The sequence below is a fragment of the Lipophrys pholis genome (genome assembly GCF_963383615.2).
Source record: "Lipophrys pholis genome assembly, chromosome: 13".
Lineage (NCBI taxonomy): Eukaryota > Metazoa > Chordata > Actinopteri > Blenniiformes > Blenniidae > Lipophrys > Lipophrys pholis.
The window spans coordinates 1,438,602-1,456,392 of NC_137632.1; the positions used below are offsets into that span (position 1 = coordinate 1,438,602).

Genomic DNA, 17,791 nt, shown 5'->3' on the forward strand with positions numbered 1-17,791 from the left:
ACATGTGACTCAAACCTTAACACGCATGGCAACAATATCATTACGCTGGTAAAGAAAGTAGTTCCGACTTTAAACTTTGATTTTATAAAAACTGCCGCATTAAAAGAGAACTTTTGACATCTAGTTCAGGACTAATATGTCTTTGTAACGGAGCAAAAAGATTGTAGTGCCCCAATGTCGGAACGTGATGAAAGGATATGGCTTTCACCTTATGGCCTATTACGACCGGACCAATATGGCGGACGTATTTCCTGCGCCACGGCAGCCTTTGCGGCGTCTGTACTCTTTATAATATAATGTCTATGGTTTCGTTTCATTGTTTCTCCGCCTTCTATGCACGATCCTGAGCAGGAAAAGATAGAAACACACACACACACACACACACACACACACACACACACACACACACACACACACACACACACACACACACACACACACACACACACACACACACACACACGGTCTCTCACAGAGAACCCGCTCCGAGCGACGGATTAAATGGCTCCTTCTATTACTGCTCTTTTCCTACTGTGTTCAGCATTCAGCAGTTCCACAGGTGAGTGTGTGTGTGTGTGTGTGTGTGTGTGTGTGTGTCCATACTTAATGGTAATGGAAGTTGACTTTAACATGCTCTAAGTTTATAATCTCAGTATGGAACTCCAACTCAATCATAATACAAAAATAAAATCAGATTCACATTTCAAGGTCCAGCTTTGACAAATATAAAACTAAAAATTAATGTAATAATGCAGCACCCTCAGAGATACTAATTTAACAATGTTAGAACATGTTTTGTTTTATTTTATTGACGAGGGAAAAGTAACAATCTACATTCAAATGTAAAGAAACTAGAACAATTCAGATGACGTTTTACCACTTCCTGCTGACTAGTTGTATCGTCATACTGCCAAGTAATAGTAGAAAAGTATCTATAAAGTGCCAGTATAAATGAAGAAGTCTCAATAAAGCACAAGTAATTGTGAAAAGGGTATCAATAAAGTACAAGTAAAAGTTAAAAAGTATCATTTAAGTACCATTTACAGATAAAAAGTATAATACGTGTGGGTCCTCACACACCCATGCTCGTTGAAACATTGTGCATGCCAAGGTTTGGTGTACGTCAGAGTATGATAGAAATGTGGGATGATATTATGTCAAAGTGTCAAAAATGTAAAATACAGCAGAGTTACACATCACTTCCTGTTTCATGCCGAACAATCAGAGTTTTGGCAGGCTACCATGGCCATGCCTTTTGACTTTTTGCCAAAGAATTGTGAAACCCTTTTTATTGGGAAGGACAGTTGTATAAACAGGCCAAATTTTAGGTTATGTTCATTATGTCGTTCTGACTACATATACTTTTGAATTCTTTTTAACGACAGATAAAACAAGAGAACGTTTTCACCTTGCTGACATGTTTCGGCTGCGCCTGCAGCCTTCCTCAGATGACGCTCTGTTCGCCGTTAACGACAAATGGCGGACTTCCTGTTGGGTTTAGAGTATGGGTGTCCTTATGTGCTTCATATTCCTATCAATCTCATTAATTATATCACAAAGTTTCGGGCCATAGTATTTAACAATATAATTCCCTAAACTTCCTCCTACCAATAGGTGGCGCTATGACTGCGAATGGATGTGTTTAGGGCAGCACTGTAGTGGAACATGTGAAGTTTGAGGCAGATTGCAGCATGTAGAGCAGATCCAGACATCACATCCTGTCACAGGAGATCTTCATTGGAGCGTCATGGCCACGCCCGCTGAGATAATAGTTACTGTTTGATACCTTTTCACCAGGAAGGCCTGTATATTGACCATATTCTGTGCCAAAACTAGGGTGCCTCCGGTGCGAAGAGGATGCAGCCTAATTTTCCAGCTCCCCAAAGGTTTTTTTCAACTAAACCCAAAAAACTTTTTTTTGTCATTCCTGGTGAACATTTTACCAAGGAATGAGGAAAGGGGTTACTACTAGAAGTGGATTAAGTATGGGTTTGACCCAAGATGACCCAGACTCGAGGCAGAGCCGAAGCCGAAGTAGCTCCCCGGACTCGCACCCATGTGAGGACGAAGCTAGCTCCGAGGTTAACCTGCAAAGTATCTTCAACGGAATTCGGGAATTCAGAAGCGACAACAAGGCACAACTCTCCGACATTACGCAAGACTTAAAGAGAGCAAAGGACAGACTGGACGAAGTGGAAGGGAGAATTGATGAAACCGAGACCGTGCTTCAAGCAACATCAAAACTAGTCAGGCGGCTAACGCAGCGCAGGGCTAGCTTGGAAGCGAGGCTGATTGACCAGGAGGCTCGAGCGCGGAGAGACAATCTGAGGATTTATGGTATTCCCAAAGATAAAGAGGGCACTGACATGGCTGGCTTCCTGGATAACCTGCTGAAAACCTCACTTGACTTTCCGCATGACAGAGACTCGGGGATTGAACGGGCGCATCGAGCTTTGGCACCGAAGTCCGCCGGCACACAAGCTAAACCGTGCTCCATCGTGGCCCGGTTCGGCAGCTAAACCACGCTCCATCGTGGCCCGGTTCGGCAGCTAAACCACGCTCCATCGTGGCCCGGTTCGGCAGCTAAACCACGCTCCATCGTGGCCCGGTTCGGCAGCTAAACCACGCTCCATCGTGGCCCGGTTCGGTAGCTGGCGGACTAAAGAAGAAGTGATAAAGAGAGCGTAGCAGAAAAAGGTGTTCTGCGACAACATGCGGTTCTATGTTGACCACGACTTTCCTCCTGAAGCATTAAAGAAATGCAGCGAATACACTGAAGCGAAAAAAAGTGCTGAAAGAAAAACAACTAAAGTTTCAGATGCCTTATCCTGCAAAGATGCGCATCTTTTATGGTGACGGCACCCGGCCATTCCAGGACGGGGTGGAGGCTACGAGGGACATGTCTGCGCTGGGGCTTCCAGTTGATGTGGTGAAGAGACTGCCACACCGGACCAGGAGGAGGTCCAGCTCCTGTCCACCTGGCAGGTGGCGGGGAGGAGGGGACACCAGGTCAGAAACCAGGAGGAGGTCCAGCTCCTGTCCACCTGGCAGGTGGCGGGGAGGAGGGGACACCAGGTCAGAAACTAGGAGGAGGTCCAGCTCCTGTCCATCGGGCAGGTGGCGGGGAGGAGGGGACACCAGGTCGGAAACCAGGAGGACGTGCGTAGCGGCGCACAATCAAAACACCAGCGCTCTGACTTTAAGAACAAACTCAAGGAGTTCAGAAGACACAGATTAATCACTGAGGAATCCCTTTATCGTTCACTGCAGATACGTTTTATTTGATCTTGTGGTGATGTTCTGTTCCACACCGTTTTATATTGGTTTTGTTGGTGTTCCTCAGGAAGGATGGGTTTAGTATACAAGTTTTCAGGGATAACAGAGGTTTCTGGATGTGTGACAATACATGTAAATAATAATAATAGACAATGAATAGGCAAACTCTTAAAGTGATTTCTTTCAGTGTGAATGGGATTTTAAATCCGGCTAAGAGGAGGCAGATATTAAACGAAAAGGAAAAATGCACAGATTATGCTTTTGCAAGAGACACACCTCACCCCACCAGAGCATGAAAAACTTAAAAGAATGGGCTTTTCAAAGATATACTATTCATCTTCTAAATCAGGTCGTAGGAGAGGTGCAGCAATTTTGATATCGCAACAAATCCCATTTGAACTGCTTTCAGAGACGATTGATAAAGAAGGGAGACATATAGTAGTCTCAGGGAAAATATATGATGTTAATATAACGATTTGTAATGTTTATGCTCCCTCTGGAAGTGATTTCGCTTTTTATAGAAAGATATTTGATTTGATGATTGGAGGCACAGGGGTTGTCATATGTGGTGGAGATTTGAATATCCGCCTTAATCCAAAACAGGACTCATCCAAATACCCAGTTACTACTCGACTGCATAAGAAAATCAATGCTTTAATGACAAAGCTGGGAATACTAGATTAATGGAGGGATTTCTATCCAACAGGCCGTGACTATACTTTTTATCCACATCCACATGATGTCTACTCAAAAATAGATTCTTTTTTTGTACTAAAGAGAGACCATCATAGAATAAGTGGTTGTGATATTGGATGTATTGATCTGTCTGACCACGCTCCCATCTCCTGCACGGTTGATATGAACTATAACCCGGGTAGAACTTTGTGGAGGTTGAACACAAATGTCCTGAATAACCCAAGATTCATAACCCAAATAAGAGAGGAAATGAAAAAGTTTCTAGAGGAAAACGATAATGGAGATGTTGACTCTGCTTCAGTTTGGGACACTTTAAAAGCTGTTTTCTGAGAGAGGATATTATCATTCTGTGCCTATGGAAAGAAACAAAAACAAAAAAAATTGATAGACCTTAATAAAGATTTGAAAGATCTTGAGACAAAGCATAAAAGAGAACAAAACAACAGAACTACTAGTTAAAATAAAAACAATTAGAAAGGAAATAAATACAATGTCTACACAGGAAATTGGAAAAAATATGTTATTCTCAAGACAAACTTACTTTGAGCCTGGAGCAAAATCACAAAACATCTTGGCGAGAAAACTGCAAAAACAACAAGCAGACGATACGATATACAAAATAAGAGATATAGATTCCAAAACTATACAGTATAAACAAGATGATATACAAAGAACATTCAGAAAATATTACAAGGGCCTTTATACCCAACCCCAACCAGAAGGTGACCAGCAAATTGATGGTTTCTTAAAATCTCTCGATTTGCCTGTGATTTCAAATAAACAAAATTAAATATTAACAGCTCCGGTAACCGAGCTGGAGTTGAATACAGCCATCTCCACTCTCAAAGCAAATAAATCACCTGGTCCGGACGGCGTCTCCTCAGAGTGGTATAAGATCTTTAAGGCTGAACTAATGCCAATCCTTCTCAGAGCATGCAATATAACATTAACTTCTTGGAATGAGGCGGGGATCTCTGTCATTCCCAAGGAGGGGAAGCTCATATAGACCAATATCAGTGTTAAATGTCGACTACAAACTTTATACTTTCATCCTCGCAAGAAGACTGGTCATGTTCTGACTCAACTTATACATAATGACCAAACAGGATTTATTTATTTTACAAAGACAGACTTGTGATCATATTAGATGATCATTACGCATACTACACCATATTCAACAGAATAATCTGGACCTCAGAGCGCAGCGACAGAACTGCTACGAGCGACGCATGTACCAGCATCCATTCTGCGCGTGTGATTGTGGTGGAGTTAGCTGCAGAACTGCCTCCAGAGAGAGCAGCAGAGGGCCTCGCTCTCCCCGGGACGGACCGCTGTATGCAGAGGAGTGGCCCTCCCGGTCATCTGATTCTCCAACCCCTCATCGCGGGAACCAAGGTCCTCAGAGGGGGCGTTTCTCCGGTGAACCGCCACAGCGGAGAGGTTCCTGTCACCCTCCTGGCGATCCCCTTCTCCCTCCCCACTTGGACGGAACCAGGGAAACTTCCAGTAAGTGGTGCTGAGACCCGACCATCAGTTATGTCTTCTCAGGGTCACGGAGGACACTCGACAGCTGTAGTACATGCTCCTGCACCATGGGTGAGTCAAAATGTACCTCCTATGTCAGGGGATCGATTGAGAATGTTGATGTGGCTATACTGGTTGATTCTGGTTCTAATGTTTCCCTAATATCAGAGGACTTTAAGATGTCGAACCCTGCTTTGCGTAAACGTCTGTTATGCAATAATTACATGATTGCACATGCGGTGAATGGACAGTTGTTGGACACGGTGGGGACAATGACTGCTTATATCTGTCTGGGTGACATCTATGTGGAGCAGACTGTGCATGTTGTCAGGGGATCTACGCAGAAAGTTCTGTTGTGTTTTGATTTTCTGACTGAATTTCATGCTATTCTTGATGTTGGCCACAGTTTGCTCTGTCTGTGTGAGGTGGACATTCCATCATTACATACCAATGACCTTATCCCCAAGTGCTTTAATATCTCCATGTCTGCTGATGTCACTATTCCGGCCTACAGTGAGATGGTTCTTCTTGTGCAGGTGGCGGCTCCACGGTCCACTGAGCCCCACATAGACTCATATATAGGGTATGTGGAACCAGAGCCTCGTGACATGGAGTTGGTGGTTGCACGTCCAGTGGCGCCGGTTAAAGATTGGGTCACTGTCCCGGGGCTACTTGACCCCACAGACCACGAGCTGCGGATGCATTCAGGTTCACATCTAGGGGTACTTTACCATGTAGATCAGAGTGACATTTATGAGCCCACTGACTGTGTTGACTCTGACCAGCAGTCCATGACCTTACCTGACCTTACAGACTGTCCCTTGACTGATGACCAGAGACAGCAACTGGGCTCCTTGTTAGGTAAACACCGGGATATTTTTCGCCCTGGGCCTGGTTTTGCGAAGGCTACAGGTGTGATAAAACACAACATTAATACAAGTGACCACCCCAGTGTTAAACGACGTGCTTACAGGACCTCCCCAGACAGGCAGAGAGAAATGGACAGGCATGTACAGCAGCTGTTAGCAGATGGTATCATAGAGGAAAGCTGTAGTCCCTAGTCGTCTCCTGTGGTGCTCGTGAGGAAGAAAGATAACACTTGAGGTTTTGTGTTGATTACAGGGGCATGAATGCTGTGACTGTGAAAGATTCCCACCCATTTCCCAGGGTGGGTGACACATTGGACGCACTGGCTGGGGCTACTTGGTTCAGTTCATTGGACTTTTCGGATGGATACTGGCAGATTGAGGTAGCAGAGGAAGACTGTGAGAAAATGGCTTTTACTCCCGGCCATGGTCTGTATCAGTTTCGTTCCATGACCATGGGCCTCACCATTGCCCCTGCAACGTTCCAGAGACTCGTGGAGCTGGTACTTAAAGGTCTTCCCTGGCATATCTGCATGGTGAATCTTGATGATATTTTAATTTACAGCAGGTCGTTTGAGGAACGCATCGCGGCTTTGGAGGAGATGTTTTCAGAGGCGCAAGTCCACTGTTCCCCACCACCGGGCTCCGATGAAGACTTCCTTGGCTCAGCGCCCCTTTCAGCGTGTTGCGGCGGACATATTGGAGTTGTCCATTAACTCAAAAGGCAACCGGTGTGTCTTCGCGGTGGAGGACTATTTCACAAAGTTTGTTAACTTGTATGCGGTTACTGACCAAAGAGCTACTACGGTGGCAGAGTGCCTCCTTAGCTTTGTCATGGAACATGGTGTGATGGAGACGCTTCACACTGACATGGGAAGGCAGTTTGAGTCTGAGGTGGTGAAACAGTTTTGTGTGATGTTGGGGGTGAAGAACACACACAAAATCCACCATACAATCCAAAATCTGATTGTATGGTGGAGAGGTTAAATAGAACTGTCATTGATCAGCTGGTGTGTGAAGGTGAATGGGATTCCTTTCTGCCACAGTATGCACTCCAGTACAGGATTCCCACCTTATTTTCTCACTCATGGTAGGGAGGCTCGTGTTCCTGTGCATGTGTTGTTGGGTCCTGGACTACAGAACAGCCAGATGCTGGACTCTTTAGATGACTTTGTTCTTTCTCTCCGCAGACGCTTGGACACTGCTTTCCGACAGACATGAGACAACAGTGTGACAGCGAGCGACAAACAGAGGACTTATTATGACACTAAACAGAGACACTGTCCTTTGGAAGTGGGGGATCTGGTGTGGTTAAATGATCCAACTAAGCGCAAACTGGCTCCACACCGGAAAGGACCTTATGTCATTCAGCGAAGACTGGATATGGATGACATGGTCGGGGTTACCAATGATATTGGTAGCCTTTTTGGAGATGAGTTTCCCCTCCAGCCTGTTCATTATGACAGGCTTCGTCGTTACTGTTTGCCCACTGCGTTCCCTTTGGCTGGTCTTGCAAAAGCAGCCGCTCTGTGTCCACTGTCCACAGGTCCCCTAGATTCAGCTCCATTACGAACTGACCCACTGGGACTTCCATCCTCATTGCCTGAGGCTGAGAGGGGGGCTGTGAATGTAGGACCCGATGCCGATGTGTTCCCTTCATCTGTGGGAGCTCCAGTGCCTGTTTCTCGCGCTGGATGCAGTACAAGAGCACCTTCTCGATACAATGAGTTTGTAATGAGATGAGAAGGAGTAATGCAGAAGATGTATGTTTTGTTTATCGTGTGTTATTTTGTTAATGAGATGGGGACAGTTCTAGTTGAAGGGGGGACAAATGTAAGCAGTGTAGTAGTATTGCGCATGCGCCTCAGCCTGTTTATGTTTGGATGTATTATTCCCACACTTTTTGTTCCGGTGGCTAGGTCGCCCTTTTACTTTTCTCGCGTGCAGCTGTGTTATCATTCAATAAACGGAGATTTGTCTTCTCTCCAAAGATTATTCTGCCTCATATATATTTTTAAAATTCGCACGCTACAGTAGTTTTATAGACGAGATAAAAACACTGCGCTGCCGTCCAATACAATATAATTCCTGGTAACTGGAAATGCTTAAGACAAAATGTGGAAGAACGGAGAGCTGAAAGTGGGCGGAGCAGAATAAGGTCAATACTGGCCAGATTTCCGGTCTCTCGGGGGCCATCCACACGAGAACACCGGTTTACGTAAACGAGCCGTTTTTGGCTGATCAACATGATGAACATGAGGCAGCGTTTTAGAAGCCCAAAAACAGGGTTTTTTCAACACAGGTCCCAGAGTGGAGAAATTTTAAAACCCAGGCTTAGCTGTGAGGTGTTGACGGCATAGACCATCATCTGTGGAAAAATGATGATGTCATCACCCCCCACGGTGGGCCGCGATGTCACCTAATAACCACAACAATCACGGACTACATGCTCCAGTCGAGCTGCAGGAGCCATAGACCCATACAACTCTGAGTTATATGTTAGTCTATGAGCAGGAATCTAATTGTATATTTCTATGTGCTCTGTCTTCCTCTGCGTTTTTGTTGTGTTTGGTGAGTCACAGCACCCCTAAAGGCCTGGCATATGTACTACATGCCCTCAAGCCTCGTGTTGAGCCGTGTTCATAGTGGCGTGTGGATGGAATTTTTTTTTTAAATCCCCCGGGAGAAAAAAGATCGTTTTGGCTCGTGTGCATGTGGCCTAGGACTTACGGCCTATGATGATAGTGTTTCACGCATTTCATGCATAAAACAGAATTGCGGACTTCGTGTTGGGTTTAGAGTATGGTTGTCTGTGACATTTTTGTTTGGCTCGACCTGCTGCATATGTCTGCCACATTTCTTGGACATAGGTGTAATGTGTTAAACGTGTTACGCGTAGTAGATGTTACAAATGTGAATATAATGTAGGGGGGGCTATGGAGCCATTTTGCCAGACACATATGCAATGACTATAAAATGGTTTGCCACGTCTAACGTGTGTAAAGTTTTACGAAGGTTAGGCGGTCAAAAATGTAGCAATTAGTGCAGTTCAATTGAAACATTTTGAGATTTTGTTATTAAACAAATTAACATTGATTACCACATACACACAAAAGTATCAAAAATTGGGGGGGGGGTCATGTGATGCAGCGGAACTCGGTAGACACTTGGCAGCGCACTCGGTTTAAACCTTATGAAATACCCATTAAACTTCCAACCTCATGCAGAGGCTACAATATCGACTTGAGACCCAGAAATAAAGCTGAAAATTTGAATTGTGAGCCACTTCCAGCCGGGGAAGCTTCAACAGGTGAAGCAATCAGCAAGGTCGGTGAGTGGCGGACAACACGAGACGGAGGGAAGCTCACTCACACTAAATACCACATGGCAATGAAGCCCTTTCACAAAAGCTTGACTTCAAAATCGCGGAAATCAACCAGTCCATTTCGGAGCTTAAAACAGTGATGGATAGGATGTGCTGACATATTACTTAAGCAGAGGACCGTATTAGTACGCCGGAAGACAAACTAACTGGATACCAGGGTCCTTTAACTAAGTAAAGAGAGGGACTTGCTGATGGATAAAGTTGACTCACTAGAGAATCACAGTCGGCTCCGAGAAGGCTTGAAGGGTCGGGCTAGGTGCTTTTTTGACAAGCTGGAATCCTTCCATTTTACAGAGCCCCTGATTATTGAACAAGCACACGGAACCCCTGCATTCCGCCCGCCAGTCGGCCAGTGACCCAAACCCGTACTCATCCGTCTGCTGACGTACTCTGACTGGGATAAAATCCTACAGATCTCCGCCAAGCTGTCCAGAGAGAAAAGCAGCGGTCCCACCGCACTTTTTGTGCCAGGGCAGGGTGGGGCGTGGCAGGGCAGGGTGGTGTGGGACGGGTTTTCTTGTGGTCCCACTGAAAAAATTGTGGATGGATCGGAAAAAAACGCGACCAGCAGCTACGATTGTTCGTCACCCCTCCGTTGAAGTACCTAGCTCTGAGGAATGGGTCTGTGAGGAAGAGCAGCAACGCAGCCCTCTGCCGACTCGTAGTGACGATCATCACTTTTGACTTGCCCGCGATATTTAAATATTTCATTGGTAGTAAACCTTCCTGTTGGTGTTTAAATATGCCACTTTGTGCACGCTGGTTGTTTTTTTTAACTGGGCTTATTGAAACGTTGAGGCGCGACATATCATGGTCTTTCAACAAGGTGCAGGAACTGCTTGATCTCGTAAAAATATAGAGAATTTCATTACAGACACTGAACACAACATAGACAAACTGTAAAGTGTGAATTTCAAGGTTATTATAGCAATGGAGGAGGAGAACAGAGCAAGAGGAGGATGAGGAGGAACAGGAGGAGGAGCGGGAGGAGGAGCAGAAGGAGGGAGGATCAGGAGGAGGAGGTGCAGGAGCGGGGGGAGGAGGGGGGATCAGGAGGAAGAGGACCAGGAGGGGGAGGAGGAGCAGGAGGGGGGATCAGGAGGAAGAGGAGCAGGAGGGGGGAGAGGAGAAGGAGGAGGGGGGATCAGGAGGAAGAGGAACAGGAGGGGGAGGAGGAGCAGGAGGAGGGGGGATCAGGAGGAAGAGGAGCATGAGGGGGAGGAGGAGCAGGAGGGGGGAGAGGAGAAGGAGGAGGGGGGATCAGGAGGAAGAGGAACAGGAGGGGGAGGAGGAGCAGCAGGGGGGAGGAGGGGGGATCAGGAGGAAGAGGAGCAGGAGGAAGCGGAGCGGGAGGGTGGGGAGGAGGGGGGATCAGGAGGAAGAGGAGCAGGAGGGGGAGGAGGAAGAGGATCAGGAGGGGGGAGAGGAGCAGGAGGAGGGGGGATCAGGAGGGGGGGATCAGGAGGAAGAGGAGCAGGAGGGGGAGGAGGAGAGGAGGGGGGATCAGGAGGAAGAGGAGCAGGAGGAGGGGGGGATCAGGAGGAAGAGGAGCAGGAGGAGGGGGGATCAGGAGGAAGAGGAGCAGGAGGGGGAGGAGGAGCAGGAGGGGGGAGAGGAGCAGGAGGAGGGGGGATCAGGAGGAAGAGGAGCAGGAGGGGGGAGAGGAGAAGGAGGAGGGGGGATCAGGAGGAAGAGGAACAGGAGGGGGAGGAGGAGCAGGAGGAGGGGGGATGAGGAGCAGGAGGGGGAGGAGGGGGGATCAGGAGGAAGAGGAGCATGAGGGGGAGGAGGAGCAGGAGGGGGGAGAGGAGAAGGAGGAGGGGGGATCAGGAGGAAGAGGAACAGGAGGGGGAGGAGGAGCAGCAGGGGGGAGGAGGGGGGATCAGGAGGAAGAGGAGCAGGAGGAAGCGGAGCGGGAGGGTGGGGAGGAGGGGGGATCAGGAGGAAGAGGAGCAGGAGGGGGAGGAGGAAGAGGATCAGGAGGGGGGAGAGGAGCAGGAGGAGGGGGGATCAGGAGGGGGGGATCAGGAGGAAGAGGAGCAGGAGGGGGAGGAGGAGAGGAGGGGGGATCAGGAGGAAGAGGAGCAGGAGGAGGGGGGGATCAGGAGGAAGAGGAGCAGGAGGAGGGGGGATCAGGAGGAAGAGGAGCAGGAGGGGGAGGAGGAGCAGGAGGGGGGAGAGGAGCAGGAGGAGGGGGGATCAGGAGGAAGAGGAGCAGTAGGGGGAGAAGGAGGAGGAGGAGGAGGAGAACAGAGCAAGACAAAGAGGAGCAGGAGGTGGAATGCCTTTTCATGCTAATGCTAGGCTAGTTAGCTTAGCATATTAGCATGTGAGATTAGACCAGGTTCCAGGTCAGGGACACCTGGGGAGGAACCTGTGTGATTTTCAGGTACATAACATTTAAAGGGGCCGGAGGGCGCGATTGGGCCGACCCCGACGGGCCAGAGGTCCAGAGGTCCCGTCCAACGCTGCTTACAGCTTTAATTATTATTATTGTTGTTATTGTCATTATTATTATGAATAATAGTAGTCAAGGTGGTTGTAGTAATAATTTAAGCCTGGGATTTTCAAAACTTGTGTTGAGGGTCACATAAAAAAGCCAATAAAGGAAGTGCAAAACCAACTATCTAATTATTTACATGCACACTGAGAGACAGAGAGAGAAATACAGGGAAAGATTTACAGTTTGTTAGTTTTTAAATCCCACAATTGTTGTTTCAGTGCTGCGTTTGTTTCTGTTCTCTCATTTCATGAATTCATTTTTTTTAATTGTGGTCTGTTGCATTTGAAGTATAAAAACTGCTCTATAAATTAACTTAATACTGCTCTTGTTGTAATTTTTGTTATAGTGCACCAGTTAGATTACCAAATACAAAAGAAAATTACTGAATTTACTCACCAACCAGTGAGAAAAGTGACAGCGATGGGATGAGGAAGTCCCTCTGATGTCAGGCTGTATCCTGTCGTCTCGATCCTGAGGCCAAGATGAGCATCAGAAAGTCTGTTTCTGGATTCTGCTTTTTATAGGTCAGTGAACTGAATAGAATAACACTCCACTAAATTCTCCACTCTTCTTGTTGCACTATTATACGACAGCAGCTCTTGCTTTAAGGTGCGTTTACACATCAGGACGATGAGTTACCAATATAATTTTCCTGTAATTCCTGCCACATTCCTGACATTCTTTATGTGATGTAATGAGTGGCGTTTTTAGATGTAAATACTTGGTGGGGCAAGATTTTCTTTCAGGTCTAGTGACACTACTGCATTCCAAAGTAAAGCGTGTGCACAACCTTTTAGCCACAAGATTTTAACAACCATATAGGCGTAGATTCCGTAAAAATGTTAAGCCTTGGAGATAGCTGATCAAAAAAAATAATTCAATTAAAAAAAAATACATCAATGATGGGATTTGAACCAGGTCATAATATTTGGAAAATGGCGTCGCAACCACTCAACCACCACTTAAGCGCCACCTTGTTGAAATTCTTAAAATGTGTTCTTCACCTCGTCACACAGTTTACAACTACTTATTTTAATCTTTTGTGTTAAAGTAAGTGTTTCACACTCGTACTCGTAAATAATCGACCTAATTAATTTAGATTCTTAACTGTTTGTTAGCTTTAGCTGCTAACAAGCTGGTATTTGTGACGACTCGCTCCAGTTCTGTGAAGTTCCGCCTCAATCAGCTCCAGCCAATCAGCTCTGAGCATCGTTGTTAGTGGGACTTCAGGCTTCAGACTCCCACGAGGCATCAAAATCACGTAAACTGAATGAATGGAGCCACAGCCTGAGCATGCGCACTTACAGTTAACTGCATCAATACACACTGCATGGTGAGAGAGGGGCGAGCTACACTAATGCAATACACACTGCATGGTGAGAGAGGGGCGAGCTACACTAATGTAATACACACTGCATGGTGAGAGAGGGGCGAGCTACACTAAAGCAATACACACTGCATGGTGAAAGAGGGGCGAGCTACACTAATGCACCATCAGTGTGGATCAGGAGGAAACAACCTGAAACAGCAAGAGGAGACCAGGAACCAGGGAGGACAGTCCTCACACAGTAACTATGTGCTATATAAGAGGAAGTTTTATTCACAGAAAATATAAATATTGTAGATTAGAAAATATTGTAGATAATCTTAAAGAATTAATAGCATACTTTGCATTCACTCCTTTCTGATGACACCAGGTGGGGCTCAGCCCCACCTGCCCCTAATGACCAGTCGACCCCGGATGTAATGCATCTGAATATAGTTCTTAAATGGCTGTATTGGTGCTTTCCATTCCGGATATTCGTGGGACAACTTTTTGGCTGCCAATAAATCTTCCAAGAATATCAAGAATCCCCTGTATTCGTGAAGTTTGCAACTGAGCGTGTGGATTAGTTGTGATGTGTGATGATGCTTATACAGCGTGACAGCATTCACCCCGCTGCCGCATCCTCCTCTCTGATCAACTCCATGGAATTTCTCTGGATGTGGTGCGATTTGGAGTGTGTGAACTGTACAGCAGCTGATGGTAGATTAACTGGGGTGTGTGTGGAGCCATACACACCCAGTTATTGACCTTGTTTGTTTGGCCCTGGACGAACACCCGGCCTCCATGAGACACATCTGAGACGGTGATTCTTATTTCTTCTGGTGCACTCCTTCACAGAGAGGGCTTTTCCACCAGAAAGAACCAGGGGCTAGTTCGGAGCCAGTCAGGGGCGAAACGGGTGCCAAGCTGGCCCCACTTCGTTGCTGGGCCAGAGCGGGGCCAAACATGTCATCAGCTGGGGGCGGAGTTATCGCTACCTACAAGGAGGAAGAGAGGCTGAACCTGCTTTCTGAAATCTACAACGAACACGGAGCCCCAGAGTGGTTATAGAGAATTTTATTTGAAATAACGAGTGGGAACGACATAATAAGTCGCTCCCTCAACTTAATAATGTGGGGGGATGAAATAATCGGATCCGCGATCGTGGAGCCGGGAGCTCTCGGGAGTGCTGCAGAGTTCCGGCGCTACGCTGTCAGCTGCAGTGGATATATAATTTAGAAGCAGTTTTCCATTGTGTAGTTTTTTTCACACTTTTCATAGTAACGTCTTTGTAACTAAATAACATTTTCTCTATGGCCACTCCAGGGCTCTGGACTAAATCAAGACGGATGTGAAAAAACACAATAGAGCGACGAGGAGACGCAATGTTTTCTCGCTCTTTGGTCTTTGTCCTGGACGAAACCAATGATTACAGTCCATCTCCTTATTCCTGTGATACATCAGGGAAATCAGTGACGTATAACGTTTTGAAGTGACGCAATGACTTGACTCTCACTTGGCTTCGTTAACGGTGGAAAAACAACCAGTCCATTGATGGTGCTCATTTAAGAACTGGCCCTGGCACCGGCCCTGAACGAGCCACATTCCTGAAAAGATTAATGATAGAAAGGGACGATATGTAACGGCGCACAGCAGCCCACCGCAGCGCACAGCTTTGTGCACTAGTTCGCAACACCGCGGCACAATAATGGTGACGGTGCGGAATGACTGGTAATGATCCGCCACCGTTTCGTACTCTTACTTGCAATGCATGATAAAAGGTTGTGACGGTCTGTGATGGTACGTGATGCCTCGACCCTGAATCATATAATGCAGGTCAATATCGTGATCGGTGGTCAGGAACTGAGATTCATGCCAGACTTGTCGTCGTTAGGTGTAAATGCACCTTTAACAGCTCCACAACGGTTTTCTTGCTTTTCTCGTCATGACTTAAAACTTCATCATCCATATCAATTGCACATTTTATATTTAACTCAGCATCAGCAAATGGTTTCTTAGCTTTGGCAAGGTTCCATGAAACAAGCCATGATGCCGCCGTTGCTCTCTTGTGCCAATGCCGACATATCGTAGGCACGGAGTGCTTGTATGACATTAACTTTTTAATTTCTGTTTTGCAGCTGTGGGATTTTGTAGGGTCATTGGCATTAAAGCTGACGGCATGCAGAGAGTGGAAGTGCCGCTTTAGATGATCCACTTTGCTGACAGCGCTGGTCTGTGTGCAGATCAAGTGTGGGCCGGTAATATAAAACTAAACTCTTCAGCCCGGTCAGAGTTGAACTGATGGTTTTCCTGGTCAACTTTGTGCTTTTTCATGCTGCAGGTCATGTTGTTTCTTTGTCTAATTTTGATTTACTGACTTTCTGCTCGATGAAGGGTGGTTTCGCGGGTTGTAAAATTGAAATCCGTGGGCATGGACGTCCGAGCTGAGCACGCATTGACGTACAGTTAGGTCCAGAAATATTTAGACAGTGACACAAGTGTGTTATTTTAGCTGTTTACGAAAATATATTCAGGATACAGTTATATAATCAATATGGGCTTAAAGTGCAGACTCTCAGCTGTAATTTGAGAGTATTCATATCCAAATTGGAGCAAGGGTTTAGGAGTTACAGCATGACGGAGCTGGGCGACCTCTGCGTGTGTTCCGGCGGAACAGACGCATCCGACGTATGCAGAACACACGAGACAACGTTGGACAGATTTGAATGGGATAAATCAAATGTTCACTGAAAATGGGGATCCTTCAGCTCCCAGTCAACCACCGCTGAGAAGCTTCTCCACCGCACAGGATGGGAGAGGATGGCGAGGACTGGGAGTCCACAGGGGAACAGGAAATGCTGCGAAAGCAGGATGGGGGGGGGAGCCGAAGATTAACGAAAATCCAAAGGTACAAAACCCAGTATTGATGAGTCTTGGCTAAATGCTACAACTTGCGAGCTCCGGGATCACCACTAGAGGAAAAACTTTGAAGAGAGCTGGACCAAACCATTACCATCGCAGGAGTGACGACCATCTGGCAGCTCCAGGCTTTTAAGGGTGGAGCCGCTGATGAGCCACAGGTGAGACGAGTTGTCCTCTCGCTCGGCTGCACCTGCTTCGTTGTCCAAATGCGAGGGGGAGGAAGGAACACCACACACAGAACAGAAAGACCACGCCCACCAAAACAAACAGAACACAAAACATAAAACTGCCAGGACCGGACCCACCGGATCCTGACGGGGGGGTCTTAAAGCTTTGTGGTCATTTTTGGTCTGTCATTTTGCTTTTATTTTATTATGTGTTATGGTTTTTTGTTTTTTGTTTGGGGGGGGGGGGGTCAGTCTACTATGTCTTTTTTCTTCTTTTTTTAAAGTATAATGCCTATAACTAATACTCCAAGTCAGAACCTAACTAATATTGGCGGAATTTGATTATTGACTTTGAAATTAAAATGATTAAATAGCCCTATTAAACGTTAAAATATTTCTACATTTGAAATTCCTCAAAAGTGATGTAATTGTTCTCCAGGAGACTCATCTACAGGACAGGGATCATATTAGGCTCAGGTGTCCATGGGGGGGACCTGTGTTTCACTCTACATTCAATTCCAACGCCAGAGGGGTGGCAATGCTAATTAATAATCGAGTACAGTTCACATCATCAAAAGTAACAGCTGACAAACGGGAGATATTTAATTGTTATTGGTACTTTGTGTTTCCTGTGGGCTCTCCACCCGCAGGAAGGTTCTTAATGGTGCAATGTGATCTGGGTGACGGTGCTCAGACTGACACCCCCACCACGCGGAAACGGAGAAGATGGATGGATGGATGGTACTTTGTGTAATAAACCTGTGTTATCAGTTTCTGTGTATGCTCCCAATTTTGATAATCCAAGTTTCACTGACACATCGTTGAGCAGCCCCCCCCCTCTGGATTCTCATCTTCTAATTTTTTCCGGTGACTTAAACTGTGTTATTTATCCTGTTTTAGATCGATCAAACCCTAAGATTCTGAGTCAGTCTTCCATGGCTAAATCCATTTCACATTTCATGTTGCAGAATGGATTTGTGGATCCATGGAGGTTTTATAATCCAAATCCAAACACAAAAACATATTCATTTTACTCGTAGGTACACCAGTCTTTTTTAGACGGCTCCCTTATTTCTAAAGTAGAAACATTTGAATATCATCTGATTGTTATATCAGATCGTGCATCACATGGCATTGATATTAAAC

General features: G+C 46.2%; 1 protein-coding gene across 4 annotated transcripts in view; it reads left to right on the forward strand.

Moving 5' to 3' along the window:
* Positions 1 to 288: 288 nt before the first annotated feature.
* Positions 289 to 17,791, forward strand: part of LOC308118467 (interleukin-10 receptor subunit beta-like) — a 55,257-nt gene continuing 37,754 nt past the window's right edge. For 3 of the 4 annotated variants that reach the window (XM_080477896.1, XM_080477894.1, XM_080477897.1), the window contains exon 1: positions 338 to 559. In XM_080477896.1, the coding sequence (XP_080334022.1) occupies positions 502 to 559 (58 nt within the window). In that variant the 5' untranslated portion in view covers positions 338 to 501. Of the gene's footprint in view, positions 560 to 17,791 lie in introns of all 4 variants that reach the window. The other variant, XM_080477895.1, reaches the window with a different exon arrangement.